At 32.7% G+C, this 25517-nt stretch overlaps 2 protein-coding genes across 2 annotated transcripts; one reads left to right on the top strand and one right to left on the bottom strand.

Annotated features, from left to right (window-relative positions):
* Window positions 1–483: 483 nt before the first annotated feature.
* On the bottom strand, window positions 484–1721 carry LOC7477194 (leucine-rich repeat extensin-like protein 3). The gene has a single exon (XM_024609571.2). The coding sequence runs from the start codon at window positions 1456–1458 to the stop codon at window positions 934–936; it is 525 nt and encodes a 174-aa protein (XP_024465339.1). The 5' UTR covers window positions 1459–1721; the 3' UTR covers window positions 484–933.
* A 20182-nt stretch (window positions 1722–21903) lies between these two features.
* On the top strand, window positions 21904–25065 carry LOC7496478 (COBRA-like protein 7). Its single transcript, XM_002315425.3, has 2 exons — window positions 21904–22593; window positions 23376–25065. Exons 1-2 carry the CDS (start codon window positions 22062–22064, stop codon window positions 24794–24796), a joined length of 1953 nt encoding a protein of 650 aa, XP_002315461.1. The 5' UTR covers window positions 21904–22061; the 3' UTR covers window positions 24797–25065.
* Window positions 25066–25517: the final 452 nt, after the last annotated feature.

Below are 25517 nucleotides of genomic sequence, written 5' to 3'. Positions count from 1 at the left end.
TAATTGTAGTTTTAAAAAATAAATTTTAAAAAAATTATTGGGTAGAACTAACACCTTTTTTAATTTTATTAAAAGCATTAAAATATATTTTTTTCGAGGTTTTCCCATTCTAGTCGATGCTTCATTAATTCGCAAGATGTAATGTAAGGTCACTAATTACACATCTCTTCATTCATATTTAAATGTGTGTAGTGCATCTTTTGCAAAGCAAATAGCTCTAATTAATTAATAAAAAAATAAAAAAGTGATTTGATTTTGAAAATAAGGCAAAAGAAGGCACACTGCACACTAATTCTAAGTGAATTAATTAATGATAAGAAGATCGATTTTCATCAGCTCAGCTCTACCACCTTGACGGTGCTAAATACTGCGAGCAATTAATGGTGACTGACACACATAATTGGTAAAGGAGGCTACCATTAAATATTCATAAATCAAAGTTCTATTTAGTGCGGCCATCCATGCTCCCAAGAACTTCCGATCTATATAACAGCACTGGGAAATTAATTGAGTAAATTATTTATTACAACCGATAGTTTGGGACTGCTTTATTATATAAGCTAAGTACAAGCAAATACAAAAGTTATTGTAGAAAAAAAATGACAAATTTACTTGAGTAATGTAAAATTAAGAGATAAAAATACTAGTCTGGTAAGCGAATTACAGCTGCAAGAGAAAAGGAGAGTGATTTTCCTCACAATTGTCAGATGGGCTCATGGTTTCTGTGCCAAAAATCTCTAATGTCTTGATCCAAATCAAAGTGAAAGGAGGACGGACCCCCCTTTCTTGTTCACCGTGGACAGGACCAAGTTTCAAGAATCCAAGACACTCAGTCCCTCTGATATCATCAGCTCAGCTGCGACTTAATTTCCCGGATCTGCCAATCTGCATGCTACATTATTTCACTTCTCTTTTCTTTCCTTATAATATCCATCAAAACAAGCAAAGTACCAAGGCAACCACCCCCACAAGCACACTGGTACTGTAAGAAGCCATCAACTTGAAAGAAGCAGACATGGAAGGAGGCGGGGGGCTGTAGTAGTAAAAAGGGAAGTAGGGGACAATTGGGTTAGGAGGTGGGGGTGTGGGATAGTTCTTGTAATTTGGTGGAGGATAGTAAGTGCCACCAACGACACCACCTTGTGGTGGTGGTGGTGAGGAGTAAGTGTAAGTGGAAGGCGGAGGTGGAGAGTAATAGTAAGAGCCCCCTCCTGATGGTGGTGGTGATGGCGGTGGCGGGCAGATGGCGGTGGTGGCTGGTGGAGGTGGTGATGCTGCTGGTGGCGGCGGGGAGGGTGGTGGTGGTGATGGAACTGGGGTACTGCCACAACATGTGGAGCACATTGTGCATGCAATCTGGTACAACATCCTTGACTTTGGCATTGTTGAGGATTTTGTTGAGGGTAGTAGCATGAAGAGGGCTAGAAGTGAGAGTTTGAGTTTGTGCCTTGTCTCCATTTTTTTTGTTTCTTGATAGAATTAATTGATAACAAGTTTTCTAGATCAATGGAGCTTGAACAAGCTAAGGGCAAGCCTTTAACAAATAATTTACGAGAGAGAGAGAGAGAGAGATGGTGAGAGGGGAGAGTAGTGAGTGGGTGTCAAAGAGATTTGGATGTGCAAAGTGGCTCTTTTATCTTTGAAGCTCCGCCACCACCCACACAAGGACCCTTTTATGATACAAAAAAAGTATTAGTAGCTAGTAAGAGAAAGAGAGAAAGAAAGGGGGAGGAGCCAAAAAATGTAAAGGATGACACCGACGCGTTTTACTTTTACTTCACGAGAGCCTTCTCCGTTCCCCCCAAAACGTGCGGTTGAAGGAAAATCATGCTCATCAACATTGATACACTATGGTCCTCCAACTCCCTAACTTCGCTCATTATAGCCTCTAATGTCGGATGGAAAATTACATGCACAAGAAGCCATCTGATACCATGTGAGTTATAGAAGGAAGAATCCAACAGGCAAGCATGGAATGGAGAGGTGTCCAGAATCTGGATTTAAAGGGTCAAAACGACTAATAGAAGAAAGTTGAGGGACCATGGTGTGAGGTCTTCATAGCTGATAAATCGAAACGGCGAGGTTGAGGAAAAAGGTGGAGAAGTCATGAAAGATGGGCTTGACCTTGCGAACAGTGTTCACACGTGGAGGGATCATAATGGTTTGATCATTGGGTGATGGAGAGTAAACGTGAAGAAGACGTAAGCTCCACGTGATACTGGCCCTATTCAATGAAGGTACTGAGAGCTGAAGCGAAAGCATAAAGCCGCCTGCCTGGGTTGCCGCTGCTATATATTATTCTTCCTTCCATTATCAGTTTTTACTTTTTACGTCTAAAAATCAATGGGGCTCCTTGCGCTAGCTCCGAAAATTTAATAGTGTCTGCGTTCTATACGTCATAATATGTTGTGTGGAATCTTATGAAAACTAATAAAAAGATTGATTTCAATTGAAACATGATCTTAAAATTAAGATCAAACCTAGCTAGTATTGAAACCTCGAAGGGAGACGATATGCATGCAACTGGTTTTACATGTGTCTAGTATAGACACCAAGGCTAGTTAGATCGTAACTAACTAGTTTTATATGTATGTGCAAGGCTAGGGTTTATAAAAAAATTATTAAATATTGATATCAAACTCAATCCTTTTGCTATGCACAGTGTGATTACCGCGTCACCCCTGAAGAAAACAAAATCTTAGGCTTGATTTTAGGGTAATATTAGTTATTTCACATTGGTTTTCCGGCAATAATCAAGTGGATCTTAGGGTGATTTAGTAATTTAATTAAAAATTTTAAAAAAAAGTTTTTGGCGCGTTCCACAAACATGACAACAATGAGCCACTCTACCGTCTTCGGATGACACGTGCGATGGATCACGAAGATGGAAAATAGGTTTTCTTGGTGTTTTCTGATTTCTCATGGCGATTAAAACCTTTATGAACATCACGTGTTACTATATGGCCTCTGGTTTGGGGTGGCGATTGGCTTTATTCTCTTTTTTTCTCTCTCTCTTTTTCTTGGATTTCTTGTCTAACCTTGCAACACTTCACAACAGCCCTTTAGTTTTTTGGTCTTTGGGATTTGATCCATATTCTTTTAATTTTTTATTATTTTGTTTATTTCAATTAATTTATATAATTCATTTTTTTTAATTTTATCCTTAATTATTTTCTTAATTTCATATTTGATCTCCATTATTTTGATTTTAATTTATTTTACCAAGGATGATTTTTAAAATTGAATTTTTTTACGATTTCATCCTCTTTTATTGTATTTACATATCATATTTTATCCCCATTCTTTTTACTGCTGTTTTTTTTTTTTTTTTTTGCTTTGATAAGTTTTTTAAATTGATATTTTTTTTTAATTTCATCATTTAACATTAAATTGAGATTCTTGATTAACCCCTGGTCTAGGATTTAAGAGGTTGCAAATTTGAAAGCTTAACTCATATTTAGTAAATTCGTCCGAGTTTATTTATTTAATTTAAAACACATATATTTCAATTTCATGCCCCTGATTATGGGTTAAATATGGCTAGCCTGGGACAATCTAGTCTATTAATTTCTTAATTTTTTTTAAAAATATATCGTCCAGCATATATGTCATTGCTGCAATATTTTAGAAAGTTTAGTACATTATACAAATTCTTAATATTCTAACATCTTTATGTTTTTTTTAATGTTATAAGAAAATAATCCGGTGCACGACATACCATACCGCGGGTTAAAAAAAACCCCAGTCGTATCTAGGTGCCACAGTGTCCCTTCTTATATTCTGAGTTCAGGCCAAAAAGAAGAAGAAGAAGAAGAAGAAGAAGAAGAAGCAAATAACACTACAAAAGAATAGAAAACAAGGAGAGAAATGAAGCGGTACGGGTGGGATAAAAATCACGTTATTGTGAAGAGAATTGGAGAGATGTCTATGTCTATAGCAGAATTTCCATGTGAAATAATTGAAAGATAAGAAAACGATAGGAACCCTCCCCAGGTCGTGAGGTCCATAAGAATTTGCCATATTCGACCAACTCGATGAAAATTCGTAGTAATCTCACTCTCACCATTGTAAGTTTCTTTCTACTATTTAATTATTTCGCATGGGTCGCACGCGCATCATGAAGCTAAAATATTCATCATTTTTAACTAATTTGTTTTTTTAAAAAAAAAAACCCACCAAGATATATATATGATCATTGATTGAATTCAAGTTTAGATAAATAATTATTAGTATGATGGATACACTCACATCATCCTTTGTCCTTGACCTTTGTTGATTTCCCTTCATTTTATGTGATTAAGAGTAATAATTCACGTTGGCAATCGCGAGGAGAAGATTGCCGACCAAAGGACCTTTCCAGGCTGGTCCAATGGTGACAATAATTTATCTTTCCATTGCCCATATCTCCTATTATTAGGCTTAAAAGGGACCTAAAGGTAGTAGATATTCTAGTTGAGTTGGGTCATGTGAAAGCCATCCAACTCAATCTTGCTTTTCTTGATATGATAAATATTGCATGATTAATTCGAAGTCCTATGTGCATATATGCTGCACATCCGAGAAGTATAGAGTTTTCATGAATTAATTAATATTAAGAATATGTAATGCAATGCTTATAAAAAAAAGGGTTCAAATCAGAGAGTCCACTCCACTCCAAAGATTGCATATTAGTAAAAAGGTGGAATCCCATGAATAAATGACTTCGAAAGGAGATTCTCACCGAAACCCTCAACCCAGAATATAAAGATTATATACAGAATCTTCCACTTTACTCATTCTCTTTTGCTTCCCTTTCCTTTCTGGATGTATGGCAGAACCTCGAGTGCAACGGGATATAATTTCTTCTGTGATTGGTAGTGATATTTAGAGTAATTTTATTCTAACTCATTTATGTGGTGTAGCATTGAAAATGACTTATGCAGTAATTTTTTATCAACTATTTGGAATATATTGCCGGATTTAGTCCATCAGTAATTCCGTCCGTAATAATTAAAAAATCTATTGAACAAAAAAAATAATTAAAAAAATAAAATTGTATATAATCCAAGTATGTAAAAATAAATTATCTTAATATAGAAGCCAAATATTCATTACAAATTTATATGTTCAAATAAAATTAAATTAGAACAATGACGGCTCTGGAGGAGGAGGAGGCTGGTCCTTCTCGAAATCATATAGCTAAAAAAGAGGCGCACAATTACCACTCATCTGTAATCTCATACACATGATCATTTGGCAGAGTTCTTCATAATCCTCAAAATGACTATTTTTCAATGAGATTGGTCGTATGTTGTTGCGAGGCCACAAACTCCTGAGACTGGGCGCTCGATATCGATTGCAAGCGCCCAATGGTTGAGACATTACGGGCCGATCGCAAGTTCTCGATCGTGGTGTTGCAGAGTTCGTACACCCGATTTCTATCGGGATCACCAGACGATCCTGCCTCTATCCACAAATTTGGATCGAAATCCGGGTGGGTCGAAGGATCGTCCTCATATCTCTCCCTCAACTTACTGTTATGTCTCCTAGAAATAAATAAAAAATGAAATTTTCAAATTCAATTCAAGAAAATAATAACTTACGAAAGAAAATGGTTGAACAAACATACCATAATGTGTTGAGTGCGGTTGTCAACAAATTGTTGCGTCCCTTTTTGGTGGTCTACACTCTGCACATGCATCTCCACAAAAAGCTCCATTGGGCTCAACTCACGTCCAAGAGTCGTAGCCCGTAAGAAAAAATATTGCAAGTTAAATATATTTATAAATCACAATGAATTAATTAAAGATAGATGTGATTAAAATTAATCTTATCATTCACTTCGCATACGAAACGAACGGAACAGATTCATCGGTGTGTGTGGTAACTGAACCATGAATTTGTCGGCTCTGGTTCCCCGCATCGGACTGTGAGTGTCGTGTGAACCACTCGGATGTCACATGTTGAATATATTCCACCCATATATCCTCTGGGATGTATGGTGGCCTAAAATCCTTTCGAACCGACACGTCATTCCAGTCTGAGAGAGCGTTTTCTCTCGCATTTTTTTTTAATTTTTTTTGCATCTCATACCAAAAATCACGCAACCTACATGATACAATTGTATTCTATATGAGTTAATGATAAAAGAAATTTTAATATATATAATTAAAAAAATCGTATTGTTTTTTATGTTACCTAGTTGCGGCGTGATTCTCTCAAACCCTCCGAGCAATATTATCATTTGCTCTATCCCACTCGAATTTAGCCTTGCATTAAAAATTCATAAAAATCAATAATTTCAACAGAGTAAAGGAATTAACATAAAAAATAATTAAAATTTTAAGTTAATACTAACCTTAAATCTTATAAACCATGCATCAACATAAGGTTTCCAATCAGGATGTTTGGAAACTTGACTCCATTGAAACAATAGAATTTTCATCGAAAATTTAAACTTCGATGTTATTACTCAGGCAGCCTCAATGTTTGTGAACCTGAAAAATCGATAAAATTAATGAAATATTAGTTGTTCATAAATTGTTAAACACAAACTACCTCAAAGAAAAACAAACTTACATTGAAAGGTCGTCCTTTCAATGAGCCTCGTACTTGCGGGTGAATGGATCTTGCTGTGAAGGGACACCTCCTCTACGTTGTCGAACAGCACTCGAAGAGGTAGCGTCGTGAGTAGATACAAGTGCCTACTTGAAGAACTAGCAGGGATCATATGCTCATGACATGCAATTTATCTTCCCCTATGCATCTACATAAATTTGATGAATATTTTCATAATCAATTTTAATTTTTTTTTAAATTAGCAACATCTCCTTTTTCTTGGAAACTACCCAGAATTTTCAATCTTGTAAATATACAAAATATATGCCACAAACTAATTGATTTTATTTTATTTCTACCAATAATTTTGGATTATTTCAACGTGATAATGTTTTTAATCCTATATCGACAAGAATATTTTGTAATTAAATTTAATCCTATATATTCAATTAAAATTTATACTACAAATTTAACAATAACAATTAAAATTCAACAAAAAAATAAAACATTACTGCAATTTATACAATAAAATTAACAAAAAAAATAATACAAAAAAAATATAGGCTTTATGAATGAAAAATGCTTACCTTAATGACGTGATTACTTTCAGAGTTTATCTACGTGTAATACAAAAAAAATACTTTGTTAATAAACGACAAAGAAAACAAAATACGGCAAAAGATTCACCATATATACCTGTTAATTCTATTTGAGAAGACTTGAAACAGGAGAGGATTGAGAGAGTGAGAGCGTTTGATTGTAAGAATGAGAGAACAAAATGAACTTCTAGTGTCCTCGTTGGGTTTTATACTGTGTTTTTACCGAGGGAATCCTCGACGGAATATTAAATATTATTATTTTTAATTATTCTGCTAGTGATTCCCTCGGTATATTCACCTTGAAAATTTCATTTCGCACTAAATGTTTTCAAAAAACCCTCCAGAATTTTCGAGGTCCGAGCGTGATTCCGTCAGTAAAAATGTAAATAGTATACATAGTCAGAGATGCATTAATTACAAGCGCGTTGGAATTCACAATCCATCAGTAATTCCCTTGGGACTTTGCCACACACGACTTTAATTGCCATCACCGACATGAAAAGAGGAACAATTACCTTCGCCTCTGGAATACACTGACGGACACAAACCGTCTGTGTTTCCATCGGTGATGTAAACTGTGAACAGTATTAGGGGGAGGGGAACAATTTCATCCACCTCTGGAATACACCGACGGACACATACCGTTGGTGTTTCCATCTGTGTTGTGGATAGTGATTGACAGATTGTATTTGTATTCCCTGTCTAACCATTCTGCAAATGCTTAAATTGAAAGCTGCACGCACAACACAATAAAACCAGTTCACATAATAATTATAAAATAATTTATAATTATAAATAATTTATAATTATTTTAAAAGAAATACTTCTTTGTTGAGTGTTTCGTCAATAACCATTACATTATAGTTTACTGCATTACACTTTCCTGTTTTTATAGTTAGTTAGAATTGTCTTCTTCTACTTTAATTGACTCGTCGTTAGCTCCATCGTAATCTTCTATGTTGATAACATTGCTATCATTATCTTCATCGACTTGTGCTTGTCTGCTGGAGCTCATAACAACATTCAACTCCTCAGCATCAACATCAACAAAAACATTATCGAAGACGCAAAAATTTAAGTTTTCTTATAAGTCAATCGATAGAGTAACTCGATATGGTTCAACCAACTCACTAACTTGAAATACATCATCTCCCATATTTGAGTCATCGTTCTCATCCTAAACAACCTTGACACAACACCAATAAACTTTGAACGATCCTTTCTAAAGGAAGGGGTGTATGTGTAATAAACTTACTAGCATTGCTTGGCGAAAACAAAGATATCGTTGACATTACAGATCTAGCTTTTGAGTTAATTTTGACCAAACCAGGATGGAGATCTACTCTGATTCATTTGTCAGTGTTGTCATACCAATAGCATTTGAATAAAAACACTATATTATGCTTGTTATGATATTGCAATTCAATTACCTCTTTTAATTTCTTGTAATAGTCAACTTCATAATCACTAGAAGTCGATCTCTTAACACTTACACCATTGTTATATGTCTTTCTACCTTGCCCATGTTCTCCAGTATGAAATACGTATTCATTGAAAAAATACTCGTTGTAACACTTCACTTTTCTTTCAAGACCCAGACTTAATAAAGACAATGTAGCACTAGCATTCCTTCCTAATTGATAAACCTTATAAATCAAGTACAACAATGAATAATAAATAAAAATTCTATAATGAAATTAAGTATCATGATAGATAATGAGTTTATGATAGTACTTACATGTGTTTTGAATTACATGACAAATTGTTCATCTTGTAATCGAATGATTTGAGATTCGGTCAGCTGTGAGTTATTAGACTGTAATTGTAGACAATGTTGCCTATGAGGTATTAAAAAATATATGAGTTTGTAATATTATAAGAGATAAAACAAGTAAAAACTCAAACAAAATCCATACACTACAAAAATATGCAATAAAAAAATTTGACATTTTAAAATTGTGTTCAAATTAAAAAAAAAATGGTTGATTTACTTACTTAAAATGAAAAATCTGTAATAAAACACGGATGTTGTGACTAGAAAAGTTGAAGAAAGATGAGTTGAGATGAGAAGGGATGTGGGAGGGAGGGCTGTTTGTTTAGTTACAGAGGTGAGGGGAAGAAGGAGATATAGGGGATGGCAGGGTCGATAGTCAAGTCATATATTAACTATTATCGATGAAATTACCGACAAAATATTTATGTCTGTCACTCCGTCAGTCATTTTATTGGTATAAATGACACACCATTATACAGACATCACTGTTTGAATCCAACTATAATTCTGTCGATAAAATTGTCCATAAAAACTTACAAGTTATTGTAATGTTTGGTTTTTTTTTTAATTCTTTTTATTCCGACTGGGATTCCTTCAGTATATATCGACATAATATTTCTGTCAGTAAATACCAACGAAGTTAGTGATGGATAAAATTAGTCAGTAAATATCACCCCAAAATACCAACAGAAAAAATATCATTCCTTTTTATTTAAACTTAAAAATTAACAATTTTATTTCAACTAGACACAACTTTAAGTAAACTGTTTTATGTATTTTAAACACACATAACTCTATTTTAAACTTACTTTTACATAATTTCTCATTCACCTTCTATTTAACAATTTGCTTTATCTCCATATACCATAAGAAATTAATCTTAACAAAGAGGATTTATTTATTTGTTTGTTTTTCTATGGATTCTCTAGAGTCGATAACAATGGTTAGACAAAAAAGAAGCTAGTGTTAAGTAGTAGAGAAGGAAAGTGATATTATTATGATGAACTGAATTGACCATCATTATAAAGATGATGAACTAAATATATTTTGGGTTTTTCTCCTCGCTGTTAATTGATGGACTTGGCATTTGCTAGCTCTTTAGGAGGTGAATACGCTCCATAATACAATATGCCGTGAAACTTGAGTTTTGGAATGTTTGGATAATGAATAATCACACGTGAATGTTAATCTTTTATTCTCTATGTAATTGAGGGTGTAGAGAGTTGGTGTAAAAGGTCTAGATTCCTACAAAACAATCTTTTTTGGTGAGATTTAGAGACCCTTCTATGATTAAATCGATGACTTTTTAGTGAAGAGTTGTAGTAAATAAGCATTAAATTCTAAAAACCATAATGTTTGTTCTTAGCTCATGTATGATAAATGTTGAGAATATATTGTAAGAGAGTGAAGATTATGAACCTCTTACCTGGGTTGTTTGTAGAGTATTTATAATCTTTGTACCTTAAACTTTCTTCCTCTTATTCGAGGGGTCGTAAATCTTTTTCTTCTTCACATCCAAGTGGGGAGGGAAACCCTTACATAAACATGTAAGTGTCTCCTTACATAAACATTAATGTTGATAGGGGTGCCACGTGCCTAAAAAAAATGGCTCTACTTTGTTCTGCACATGATATTAATGTTGATGGGATCAACCCTTCTAATCAACATTAATATTGATTGACGTATGGACAGCTCTTAGAGGAATTTTTTGCACAACTATGATGCAAAAAGATGATGATCTTAGATTTTCATGTTAGGTGCTTGGATCCGAAGTATTCCTAGGCCCAAAGACGTTAGGTTTGATATCTTGCCAGACCCACAAGCTCTTGGGTCTGATACGTAGCCGAGCCCAAGAAAGTTTGGTTTAGCATCTTACCAAACCCTCTTTTCACAAGTTTTGATTTCTGTTGAGCCTTTATGATGTATTTGTTTTTCTCGTGGTCCCTTTAGCCATGAGTCTCAAAAGGAAATGAATTTTAATATGGAATGCACCGATATATTAGTATGATTACGTAGGTGGTGACTTGCATGTATTATTTGGATTTAGGACCCTTATCCATGAACACACAAGCAAATTCTTTGTTTGGCTGACAATACTCATGAGCACTTGCCTTATTCCGGGGTATTGTTAATTTTTATTTTTCAGTGCTTCGTGAGCCTTGTCTGGGAAGGCGGATATGGTTATGGTTACACCTACATTCATAAATAAAAAATATCAAAATGATGTTTTTAGTTTGGTAACGCGGGTACAACTATAATGTGCTCACATTCCTAAATGGGATTGTATTCTCATCCCATAGGCTTTGAGTAGCTATGTGATCAATAAATTATTGAAACCCAACTAGATGAGATACTGGTATGAAAAAAAATATTTATTTTCACAAAGCCTGAAAAGGGTGTCTAAAAACCAAGACAAGATGAGCTGATCCAAGTCCTTTTCTATTGATTGTTGTTTCTTCAGGGTGCATATTTCGTTTTCAGAATGATGATTAGCTTTAAATAACTTGAAATTGATGGTTTACACATGAAGCAAGCACAGGAATTGAATACATGTAATTGACTTGTAGTCTAGAGGACCATATATGACACCCCCTGCGGGAAAAAGAAGTCGGATTTTGTTAGGAAAAAGGAATGGGGATGTGATGGGAGGGACCAGAATCACTCTCATGACAGGCTCTCGGTACAAATTATAATATATTTTTTTATTCAACATAAAAGGTATTTAAGTCGTTAATTGACTAAATGTAAAATTATTTTTGAAAACAATTATTTCTTATATTTTAAATTATTTTTTTAGTGTTTTTAAATTGTTTTTATGTACTAAAATTAAAAATAAATTTAAAAAAAATATTTTAATATTTTTTAAGTGAAAATTATTTTAAAAAATAACTATCAAACAAACTCTGAAATTAATTCATTCAATTTTAAAAATATATTCTATACATTGATTTAATTGTATTAAAATAAATAAAATTTATTTATTTGTTCATCCTCATCAAGTGCCAATCCGCAAGAGTTTGTTTGGTTTCCATGTAAATTACCAGTGTCTAATGAATTAGTCTTTGTCTCGGGGAGAGGGAGAAAGAGAGCAGCTACGTGGCAAAATTATCAATTTTGTTAGTTCTATTATATTTTTGTTAGGAAATATTGTATATCTTGTTTTAATTTAAAACATAAAATATACTAGAACAGATTTTATCGACAGGTAAGTATCGGTGGCTTCATATATAAATTTTGTATTTGGATGATGATTTCTTCATCTATTTGGTTAGGAATCTTAATTTGTTTTAGAAATTTTGTTCACATTTCATCCGGAATATTTCGATTATGTTCCGACAAATAGTGTTTTTATTTTTATTTTAATATGTGTGTGTTTTTCTTCCCATACTTGATTTATTAGATATTAGACTTCATAATTTATTATAATTTATTTTTTTTAGTTAAATTATATTTTTACTATTCATCCAAGTTTTCTTTGAGCTTTTTAAATTTATTTTAACTCTTGTTTTTTTATTTGTGTTTGGAATTTAAAATACATGATTTTAAGTTAATTTATATTTGAATTTGAAATAAAATTATGTTTTTTAAATTAATATTTTAAATTATATATATAAGCAATACAACCTAAAACAGTACACCGGGAAACTTCAAAACCAAAATGTATCATTTAATTTAAAAAAAATAAAATATCTACCGGAAAAAAATTGAAAAACGAAAACTAATTGCCATTGTGAATTTATACATAATTAATATCCATCCTCGTCTTCAGTCCAATTCGGATGGTTTGTCTTCTTTGTTGTTAAAACTCAACAAGTAGGGTGGTTTTCTTCCTTGAATGAGTTCGTTGTCCTCTTAGTCTTGGGATTTGTCTTCCTAGTTAATCAAATAAAAAATAAAAGGCATAGTTAATTATCGTTTTGTGTGCTACCAAAATTTGACCCAGCTGTCCAATTTATTATTAATTAACTAGACTAAATTTGTCGGTTGTGAATTATAAAAATATCTAAACCAATTTCGTCATTGAAATTGGAAAAACTTCAGATTAAACTTGGGTTTTTTTCGGTTGGCGCACCGGGCTTTGAGTTTTTTTTTAGGCTAGGCCGCGGCTCATCAATTTTTTCGCAGAAGTCGAGATGGGAGACAGACCCCCTGATTCCAAAATTAACAAGTATGTTGGGGGGAAATAGCGTATAATAAGAATAACAAGAACGTAGAAGAGCGAGCGTTGTGATTGTTGTGTGTGATTTTATATCATGACATATATATTATTATATAGTGACTTGGGATATTGATATATCATAGGTCATATGAAATTGTCTTATGCAGAGTGAAGTTGTGGGCATATCATATCCTGTAGTCTGTAGAAGTAATCATAAAGAACAATTATTTTTATCATGTAGATAACAAGTAAAATGAGTTGTTTGCATATTTACGGCATTGCCAATTTATAAGATAAGGCTTTCGGGTAGGAGCAGTAATGACAATTGCATGCTCACTCTAATAAAGTATACATCAGAGAATCCAGTGCGCATTATGTAAAATGGTAAGTGGTTATGGCAATACGAGCAAAACGAGCAATACGAGCATGGCTAAAAAGGAGAAAAGAGAGGGAAAATATATGGCCCATGTATTTTATGAGCCAACATGTGAACAAGGGCTCATGACCTTGTGGCGGCATAAGGTGTATTGTTGGCTCTGATAGTGGCCTTCCTTGGTTCCATTGAATTCTTCTTAGTGGGACTCTTTTTTGCGACGATGCAAGCCAACAATGGATATTTGGTGGTGCTCCGATGGCCAATTTCTCTTTCCTTTTTTTTTTTCTCCTTTTTTGCCTCGATTTCTACGCATGTCTTTCTCTTCTTTCCCGCGCTAACCTTCTTTCTTCTTTCTCTGCTTTATCTTGAGCCTATTTTTGGGTTAGTTAAGTTTTCTAGGTTTAATCATAAAGTTATGATTAGAAAGTTCAGGAGTTGCTACTTAGTATTATGGTTACTAGAAAATCTAATGGTCTACAAGAGTCCGAGTAAGGAAACTACTTTTGCAAAAAAAAGACGCATCACTTCCTAGTGCACCCTACCTATAGTAAGCGATGTTGTTAATTGATAGTTTTCTAGGTCATATTTCTATCCATTAATCTTGCCTAAGATTCAAGAAAAATCTTCCTTCGTGAGAAAATCTCTATCTTATTGGGTTAAGTTCTAAACGTTCTAAGACCCAAATTTTAGCATCGCAATTATTTGCTAGATACAATCATTCCTAACATTTATTGCTATTAATTCATTTAATTTAATGTCGTGAGTATACATTATGTTGCAAAACTTATACCTCAAATATTAATGAAACAAATTAATTGTTGTGGGATTTTGAGTATTTTGGTCAAATCATAATAAATGATCATAAACTAGTTATGATATCCATTTTTTATTTTTAAAACATGATAAAAATGCTTTTATTTTTTAGAAAGAATGCATGATAATTTTTTAGAATTTGATCATATGCACGAAAACAAAACATATTTTTATGTTTTTGAAATGAGACATTTCGTTTGAATCATTTAGATTTTACAAAATTTCTGAGAGAACCATGTATTTTTAATATCGTATCTCTATCTTACAATGTAAGTCTACAACCCAATATTAAATGAAATTCTTGAAAAAAAATATAATTTTTGTATTTTCTGAAATAAAGGAATTTGTTTTATATTTTTTTTTAATGTTTTTTGAATTTTTTAAAGAAAAATCAAGTACTTTTAATACTGGATTCGTATCTTATAATGTAAGTCTACAACCCAATATTAGACAAAAATATTAAGAAAACATGCGAGGGACCCAAAAATAATTTCAAAATGGTCCCTAAATTTTTTTCATATTTTTGTGAAAATTTTAAAGGTCTTTTTGGCTTGACACACAACTATAGACAAATTAAAACTAAAAGAAAAAAGGCTTTATGATGTATTTGTCAAACACGTCCTTAGCTTAAAATTAGAGGCGTAAAGAATTTCTTAAGGACGTGTTTGCCAAACACATCCAAAAAACCCAACAAGGCTTTATACCTTAATAAAAAAAAAAAATAGGGTGTGTCAAACATGCCCTTATGTCTGAGTTTGGGCTTGGCCCAGCCACATGAGGATGGGCCTATTAGGCTAAAGGGCCAAGGCATGACACAGGTTGGGTTGAGGCCCAACCCAATTTGATTTTTGTTGGGCTAGCAACCAACCCAACAAACCTTCTTCTATTTTTTTATGTATGGGTTGGACCCAGTTCACTCACGACTTAAAGTATTTAAATCAAAAAGTTTTTTATCCTACATTGAAAAAACATAACTTTTTTCTTGTGAACATAGAATATATATACGAAAGGGCTTTTTTCTTGTGAACATAGAATATATATACGAAAGAGCTTCAAATTCCACGTTGAAAAATAATTTTTTTTTTTAACATAAAGTATATATACTAATGAGTTTCAAATCTCACATTGAAAAAACATTCTTGTAATATATATATGAAAGGGTTTCAAATCCCACATTAAAAAGATATTACGTTATCCTTTTAAGTTGAAGTATTTAAACTAAAAAGTTTTCTACCCACATTGAAAAAACATAACTTTTTTCTTGTGAACATAGAGTATAAATACGAAAAAGCTTCAAATCTCACATTGAAAAAATAAATTTTTTTTTAGGAACATAGAGTATATATACTAAAGGGTTTCAAATCTCACATTGAAAAAACATAATTTTTTTTCTTGTGAACACATAGCATATATACGAAAGGGTTTCAAATCTCACATTGAAAAAATAACTTTTTTCTTTGAAACATAGAGTATATATACTAAAAGGTTTCAAATCTCATATTGGAAAAATAAAAACAATTTCTAATATTTATATAGTAAACTTTAAAAAGTGTTAATAACCAGCTAAAAAAATATTAAAAAAGAGGGGTATAGGAGAAAAACCACATTTGAAAAAAAAACATTGGGTCTCTCCGGGTTCGCCCGGGTCATGGGTCAACCGGGTTTTTCCGGATTGTTGCACCGGCCGATCTTTTAGCAAATCTGGACCAGTCCGGCCACCGGGTTGACCTGTCAGGCCGGGCCAGGTTTAATAACCGTGGGAGAAATTGTCTGGAATGTCCGCTTATTTATGGCATGAGCTGCTGGTAAAGTTGGGCCTATTGGATGGGTTTCTCTCTGTCTTGTGCTGTCTAAAACAAATTGACTGGGGGCGGTGCTTGTAGGGTAGGGGAAGAAGCATGAATCACAAGCAGTGCTTGTAGGGTCCTCAAAAACGGCTACCTGCTGACACGTCAGCCACAGTTGATGGCTTTTCCAAACCTGTTAATGGAGGTTTTTTCCAGGGAGATTTGAATTAAAGATATCTGAAGGAGAAAAGGAATCGAGATGAGGACACTAACAATACCGATTAAACCAGTCAAGTTTGTGATATGATTATAAAATTGAACTCCCCTTCTTCTAATCTTCACTCCTTTTTATCCTTTTCTTTTATATTAGATTTTTATGCCCGCGCAGTAAATATCTTAAAGTTAATTTTTATTTAATTCCACGGCATTTAAAATAGTAACATATTTCTTAAGTAAATATCTAAAAATCTAACCATAAAGGAAGTTTGAAATAAAGAATAATAATCTCTTCATGTCTTTTGTATGGGTGTATGGAAAAATAAAATAATAATTACTTCATGAAAACCATATAAAAATCAACAATAAAAAATATATTTTTTATTCTAATTGAATATTTATATTTCATTCTTTCACTGTAACTTCGTATATAATTAATAAAATAACATTATCACAAATATAACCATAAAAATACATAATCTCACATTGTATTTATTAATTTAAATATCGATATATTATAAATTAACAAAAGGTTTCCTAGCTAAGCCTGAGAATCTAAACTTGCGCACTTGGATATTAAAATCTAATTTTCCACTTATATAAAACTTAAAAACACTTATAAAACATTTTAAAAACTTTATTTTTAATTCTAAACACACGACCTAATTACTCTAAAAAATAAAAATAATAATAAAAAAAAATACTTTATAAGTTCTTGTCTCTGAATGGTTAAAGGCTAAAACCACCTCAGTTTTTTTTGTGTTTGCGAGATAGCTTTAAAGATGTTTTTTAATATAGTTATGCTGTAAATAAAATAGATATCTGTAACAAAGCAAACGCATCTTCCAGGGCCTCTTAAATGATTCTTCTATTGATGATAATATCATTTCCATCTCTAGTGATGTTAATATCATTCCATCGTGGTGATCTTGTGTTATTTTTATGTTTTTAAAATGTTTTAGAAAAATTTTAAATTTTTTTTACTTCAAATTAATATATGTTTTTGATGTTTTTAGATCATTCTTATGGACTAATGTTAAAAATAATTTTTAAAAAATAAAAAAATATCATTTTGATGAATTTTTGAGTGAAAAGCACTTTGAAAAGCAACAGAAACCACATATATCTTGTTAGGTGAGAAGGCAAAAAAATGTTTCTTCAAGGGAAACTTCCTTTTCTTATTCATGTATTTATTTTTTAAAAATAGTTTTTTATATGAAATCATTGTTTTTTAAATACAAACTTATCATGATCTAAAAATAAAATTCCAATAAAAAATATTAAAAATCATGATTCAATAATTTATACATGATTAAAAAAATAATTAACATTAGAAAATCATTTAAAAAAATTGAAATATAGAAATATTATTTTAGTTATTTTATTTTTAATGAATTCTATTAAAAAAAAGGATATTATAAAAAGAAGCCAAGCATCTATGCATGGTAGGGGTGAACATTTTCGGTTCGATCTGGTTTTCATCTAAAAAAAATAACCAAACTAATTTTTTTAAAAAAATATCAAAACTAAACTGAAACCGGTTCAAACCGACCAATTTCAGTTCAGTTTGGTTCGGTTAATTGAAGGGGAAACCAAAAAAAATATTGGTTTAAATTTTTTTGTTACTTCTAATTGGTTTTTGATGGGGTCATTTAAAAGGCTTGTAGTTGATATAAAAAACCTATATTCATTGTTTAACTTTCCTTTATCAGAATTCATTTCGAATGACAGGAGAAATATCTTTTAATTTGCATCCGGTGGTTTTCTCAAACCAATCAACTCTAATCAAAATTCAAAATAAAATTACACCTAAAACCTTGAAACCAAAGGGCTTGGATCAATAAAACAATGCCCATGATAAAACTAAAGAAATACAATTTGCAGGAGTCTTTTAAAATTGAAATAAAACACATCAACTATCTTTATCTCAGTATCCACAAAAACAAAACAAAAGGAAAGATGCTGCTATTTTAATATTATTGTTAACTAAACAATATGCCTTTAACATTTTATTGCTTGTATTTTCTCATAAACCAACTGAGAAGAAACTGTAGAGGAAAAAAATAACTATCGAGGCGCGCAGGCATGAACATTAAAACTGTATATGGTTTTCTTGAATAATTCACCTGAAAAATTTGACAAAATAGATTAATATAAACTGATAAAAACTAAAAAGAAGAAAAAACAATTTAGAAAAGAGAATAGATAGTATCAAATTTCTAATCCAACTTGAAGAGACAAAGAGCTTGAAGGATTCAAACCAAACCAAATTATTTTTTAATTTTTCTAATGGATTTAATAAGTTGTTTTTACTATTTAATTTTTAGTTATTTTTTTCTGATAATTTGGTTTAATCAATTTGTTAATATTTTCTCAAGTTTGCACAAAATGTCCTGACCAAATTAATTAAAAAAGTTCCAAGTATTAATGGGCCTATAAAACAAGGCACATGAACCTGACTTTAGTTTTCTTAAAAAGTATCAAGACAAGTCGTACAATAGCTTTTCTAAGTACATGATTAGTGGCTGGGTAAGACACATGCACTTGTCTTTTTTTCCTGTTTTAATTTTTAAATAGACGAATGACAATACGAACAAAGTACTGCTTGCGTGGATAGATGAAGCATCCTCTGCTCATTCAAATTGTAACAATCCATGGTGGCTACAAACCAGGCTCTAATATTTTTGTATCCTAAAAATTCATTTTCAACTGTAAACATATATATAATAATTTCTATAGGCCTTGCTAAACCTATTTTAACTTAAAAATATAGTTTAATTAGTCTATAAAAAGTGTGTTTGGTATTGTGGTAACTGTTGTGGTTGTGGTTTGAAAAAAAATATTTTATAAAAAGTATTTTTAGTTGAGGTTGGTTTGAAAAAATAGATGTTTGATTAAAACTGTGGTTGAAATTGAGGTTGAAGAAAAAGTAGTTTTAATGTGTTTGGTTAAGAATGCTTTTGAAATTGAGGTTATAAAATAATTTTAAAAAATATATATTAATATTGATGGTTTTTAATTTAAATATCGTGGATTTAATATTGCTATTACATCATGAAATAAATCACATTTTATATATAAAAAAATTACTTTAACAAAAAACTATCTACAATTCCATTACGTACAAAATTCATCCGACAAGAACTACAAAATTAGATAAAATATTATCAAGAATAAAATTAAGATTACAGTACGAGTAAATTTAATTCACCCTAAACTAATTTAAAAAAAACAAAAAAAAATTGTTGTTCACGTTGACGTGAACAGTGCGAGTGAAATCAATTAACTACACTGATTTTAAAAAAAAAAAACGAAAAAACCCTATTCAGCGAACAGTGGAGGCATGACTCCACTGTTTTTTTTTTAAAAAAAAAAACTGTTCAGTGAACAGTGGAGGCATGCTCCACTGTTCACTGAACAATAACATGAATTAGATTTTGGCCGCGCAGGATGCAGCTCGTAGCTGCTTCCCTTTTTCTTGCGTTTCAAACGCAACAGCGTGTGGGATCCAGCAAACAGTAACACGTATTTATTATTAACCAAACAGCTTGGTGTATGAAATCGTACGAAACGTGGATGCAACCACGTTGCTAAATGGTTTCAAACTCAAAACTAAACTGAATTAAAATCCTAATCTTTTTTTTTTCCCTGTGAGATGAAAAATCTAAACCACCTATATAGACGAACTCCGCAGTCATTTGTGATAAACAATAATTAACGATAAAAGCGTGTTTTATTTTAGCTGACAGACTCCAACCTCCAAATGTTTTATTTTAGCATAAATCTCTTTTCTTTTCAAATCCAAAATTGGCATGTAATTTTTTATTTTCAATAATAAGGGTACCAGTGAGTCATTTTACATGTCAAATCAAGATTAAATCTTGTATTGAATGATTTTAAAAATGTACTCTTATATTAATTAGAATTATCTACTTAAAAAAAAAAAAAACATTATGCTAGTTTACTGCTCTAATAGCAGTTTTTTTAAAAAATATTTTTTACTTGAAAATATTTTTTTTTATTTTTTAAATTTTATTTTTAATATCAATATATTAAAATGATTTAAAAACATAAAAAAAAATATTTTAAAATAAAATCTTTGAAAATCATTAAAATAACTTGGGCTCTTTAACGGTGATTGGTGGGAAAGAAAGCGACTCCCCTAACGCGCACGTCCCTCCCTAGCAGACAGACAACAAAAGACGTGGCCGCAACATCAGCCTGATTTTGTGCCCCTCAATCAGCGAGGGGTCGTGTTCATATTCTTTCATACACACCGCTCTCTCCTCCATAATTTAACCTTCTCTTTCGTTTATATATATATATATATATTCATCTAAAACATTATTATAATTTGGACCCAATAGTGCACCCACCCCTCTTCCTACCCACAGGAAGCTGTGAAATTTCCTGCTGTGACCGTAATGATATGATTTGATTTGGACCCAAGGTGAGAGATGAGGCTGCCCTTTATTTTTATTATTTTGGCACTGGCAGTATTATTAACCAATAAAAAACTATGATGAGAAATTTCTTCTCAGAATAAATATGAATTGTTACCTATAATTGAATCCCATTTGAAAATTATGATCTAATTATCTATATGTATATTTTTCTTACAATCACTCCTCCACACATGGTCATTACCGTATACAATCAATTCAATCCCATGATTTACTCTGCCGTTTATGTGCTGGAAAATAGTTTTTTTTTAAAAGTAAATTTCAGAAAAATAAATTTCAAGAAAATAAATTATTTTTTGATGTTTGGTAGTATAATGAAAAATAAGTTGGAAAATATTTTCCAGTGTTTGGTTATGTCATGGAAAATAAGCTGAAAAATAACTTATTAATATTTTATTTTTCTCAAGTTTATTAAAATAATGGGGAACAAATCTTACAAATTAAAAGGTTGAATGAGAATGAAATTGAAAAAAAATATAATTTCATAAATTATCTCAAATAAAATAAATAATAATCAAAATAATAGATATCAAATCTAAAAAATAAAAAAAATAAAAGATGAAGAAATTAAAATAATAATAATTAACATTTCATAAATTATTTTTAAAAAAATAATTAACAATTAAAAGAATGAGGACCAAATTTGATAGATAAAAAATTTCAATAAAAAATGATAAGGGAAAAGCAAATAACAATTATAAAAATGAGGACCAAAGTTAATATAAAAATTAAATTTTAAGAGATGAAATTGAAAAATAAATATTCAAAACAAAATATATATAGCAATCAAAAGTTTGAGGACAAAATTTGATATAATCAACAAATAATATGATATTTCTAAATTTTTCACAACTTCCGGAAAGTGTTTTGCGCCCAAATTTTTCAGGTAAATACTTTTCTGGAAATCAAGTTAATTTTTTCTTTGATTGAAAAGTTTTTTTTATTGACTAACTTTTCTAATATCAAACAAACATAAAAAAAATTTTAATTTTTTTTTTTAAAAAGTAAATTTCAGTAACAATCATAGCCTTAAGAATTCAAAATAGAAAGAGAGGGGAGCCATCCATAAATACAACGGATCCTTCCTCTACCCTCCCCGGGCCCCAACAACACTTTTCTTTTCCATTAAAATACCATTCTTTGAAATTCAATTCCTTGACGCTACAAGATTAAAAAAATCAAATAAAAAGAAAACAGCTTTCTCTAAGCTGTACAAAACCGAACACCCCTTCACGCGTTTGCCCTCTTTCACTCCCCCCCCCTCCCCTGAAATACTCTTTATAAACATACAAAAAAACCAGATCCTTTTGTTTCTCCTCTCACAAAACCTCAAAGAAATGTTGTCTTTAACCTTAAATCTCCTGTTTTTCTTCATCTTTGCAACAATACCCTTCGCCAACTCCCAAACACCAACACCAGAAGCACCAGCTCCAGCATCCAGTACTTGCAATGGCATCTTCTTATCATACCAGTATAATGGGGGATCACAGATAAAACCAACAGACCCCACACTCCAACCTTACAGATTTAAATCAACGCTAACTGTGCAAAACAACGGCCGTGATGAACTTAAATCATGGAAGGTTTTTGTGGGTTTTCAAAATGATGAGCTTTTAGTTTCTGCTTCTAATGCTGTTCTCGCCGATGGTACTACCTTGCCTGCTGCTGTTGGGAATGGTACTGTTTTCGCTGGTTTCCCAATGACTGATTTGAAAACTGCTATTGAGACTGCTGGCGATGACACTCAAACTAGTGTCCAGGTTCAGTTTTTAGGGACTCAGTTCGGAGTTCCTTTGAAGGATGTGCCTTGGCCTTCTAATATTTCTCTTGCTAATGATGGCTTTGTTTGCCCTGCCACTACTAAAGAAGGTCAGTTTAAAGTTTTCATCTCTTGTGAGTTTTATATATGTGGTCTTTTTTTATATAAATTTTGTGATGTGGGTTTTTTAGTTTAAAATGAGATTGGTGTTTTAGTTAGTGGGTGGGATTTTTGTTTTGATTCTTTTTTTGGTGGTTGGATCTAATATTAGCTGCTCCTTAAAAAAATGGATCTTGTATTCTTGGAAGATAAGAGAAGATTACATGGGTTTGCATTTATTTTTTGCAAGAATTATGAATAAATTGAATAAAATTCTTGATCTAAAGTGGGAAATTTGTGCTATTTATATAGCTGAAATGGTGGGATGCATTGTTACTAAGGTTGTTGAGAAGCTGGTGCTGCCAAAGTCACTCTTTAGCGTATCAATTTGATTTTTGTGGCTGGACACCAACACCACCAGCTTATTTTATGAATTAAAGGTGTCTGGCAACTTCTGGTTGATTGTGGTTTTAGTTCAAATGTAGGTGGTCATTTGTGTCAAGTTGGTTTATGAAATGAAAGCTAACCATCTGACTTGCAATTTGGGAAATTTGTTTCATCATGTTGAGTCAATATTGTTTGGACAAAATGAAGTCAGGAATGGTAGAGATTGTTATGAGATTTGGAATTTGTTATTTGTGAGATTATTTTCCTTTTCATTCATGTGATAGCTACTTACCTATCGATATATGACTGTCAGAATTAAAAGATCACATGATATCGCTTCTCATCTGAATTGGGAAATTCATGTGCTGTTACATCTATTGATGGAAATTTTTTTGGGTTTTCGCAGGAAGTGTCATGTTTGTTTGCTGCACTAGAGACCCAAAATTTAAAACGAACATCACTTTAGATGAAGAGTTCTTGCCCCGCCAGAATGGAGATCTTACAATCATGTATGACGTGATCAGAACATACGACTCGAGTTATTGGGCACAGGTTTCTATTGCAAACCATAATCCTCTTGGTCGACTTGATAACTGGAAATTGAGCTGGGACTGGATGAAGGATGAATTTATCAATTCCATGAAAGGGGCTTATCCTTACATTCTTGATTCAACTGACTGCATATTTGGTCCTCAAGGTAAATACTACGGGGAACTAGACTTTTCCAATGTATTAAACTGCGAGAGAAGGCCAACGATAGTTGATTTGCCTCCAACAAAGGCTAATGACACAACCCTTGGATTGATCCCTTTTTGTTGCCGAAATGGTACTATCTTGCCACCATCCATGGATCCAAGCAAGTCGACCTCAGCTTTCCAGCTTCAGGTTTTTAAAATGCCTCCAGATCTCAATCGCTCTCAGATCTCACCTCCACAGAACTGGAAGATCAATGGCACACTTAACCCTGATTATCAATGTGGACCTCCAGTTAGGGTGAGCCCTAGCCAATTCCCTGATCCATCTGGCTTACCAGCAAATAAAACTGCAGTTGCCAGCTGGCAGGTGGTGTGTAATATCACCCATCCCAAGGGAGTAAGCCCTAGATGCTGTGTTTCATTTTCTGCTTACTACAACGATTCTGTTATCCCTTGCAACACTTGTGCTTGTGGGTGCCCTAGTAATACTGCCCGTACTTGCAGTGCTACTGCTCCAGCTGTTCTTCTTCCACCACAGGCACTTCTCGTTCCTTATGAGAATCGGACTGCCATGTCTGTAGCTTGGTCTGCTCTCAAACATCGGGCTGTGCCAAACCCATTTCCTTGTGCAGATAATTGTGGAGTTAGTATCAACTGGCACTTGTTTACTGATTATAACCGTGGATGGAGTGCAAGAATCACACTCTTCAATTGGCAAGAAACTTCATTCCCTGATTGGTTTGCTGCAGTGCAATTGGACAAAGCTGCTGCTGGTTTTGAAGCTATGTACTCATTCAATGGAAGCATGTTGGAGATGGATGGTGTCAACAACACCATATTAATGGAGGGGCTTCCAGGGTTGAACTATCTTGTGGCAGAGACTGATGGAGCCAGCCCACAAAAGGATCCCAGGGTTCCTGGAAAACAACAGACAGTGATCTCATTCACTAAGAAAAATATACCAGGAGTAAATATTGCTGCTGGAGATGGGTTTCCTACAAAAGTGTTCTTCAATGGGGAAGAGTGCTCACTCCCTTCGATATACCCAACAAGCAACAGCAATGGAAAGGGATCGACCATGATAGTATCAATTCTCCTGGCAGCTGTGGTGGTGTTGTTGATACAGCAATAGTTGTCAGATGTGAGATTGCTTGATTTTGTAGCGGCTTCTGATTCTTTTCATTCTTTCATTGCTTTGATGGATGCATGCTTGACCAGGAGCTTTGACATTTACCAGAATCACTAGAAGATATGCATGCAGAGCTTGGTACATAAAGGGCAAGTGTTGATTTCATTGTATCTGGTTGGTGTTATATACGACTCCGTGACATCAATTTTATAATGCTAATGTACAATTCGATTATATATCTAGTTCTTATTGAACATGATTGTTTGGTTTGATTTTTTCTGCTATATTTCATCTACCATCTCTATTCTAGACTCTAGATACCTTTATACCTTTGTTACACATAAACTACCTATTTGTTCATATGCATCTTTTCTATTGTGTTCATACTCTGGAGGTTCCATCTTATTTGCCAGAGATGAATTGCTGCCTCGAGAAATTTGGTTTAGATCTCTTGGTTTGAATGTTTGTTAGATTTCATGAGAAACACCTTTGCTAATATCTGTTAGTGTTGTATATTTGTTTTGGCTGGATTGAATTGATAGTTACCTCTAGTGGTGGCTCTTCGCTTGCAAATCTTCCAATATTTGACAGCCTACGTAAACCAGGTCAATATTTCTCAAGTGTGAATTCCGTCTATTGGCAGGACAAGTTTTTCTAGCCTTGGTATATCTACACCACTGATTCACATTATTTCTTCAATAGAATCCATTGTCTGCGCTCTTAT

This window comes from Populus trichocarpa, chromosome 10 (genome assembly GCF_000002775.5).
Source record: "Populus trichocarpa isolate Nisqually-1 chromosome 10, P.trichocarpa_v4.1, whole genome shotgun sequence".
NCBI lineage: Eukaryota > Viridiplantae > Streptophyta > Magnoliopsida > Malpighiales > Salicaceae > Populus > Populus trichocarpa.
The sequence above is the reverse complement of the archived record's forward strand: the minus strand, read 5'-3'. Positions and strand labels throughout refer to the sequence as shown.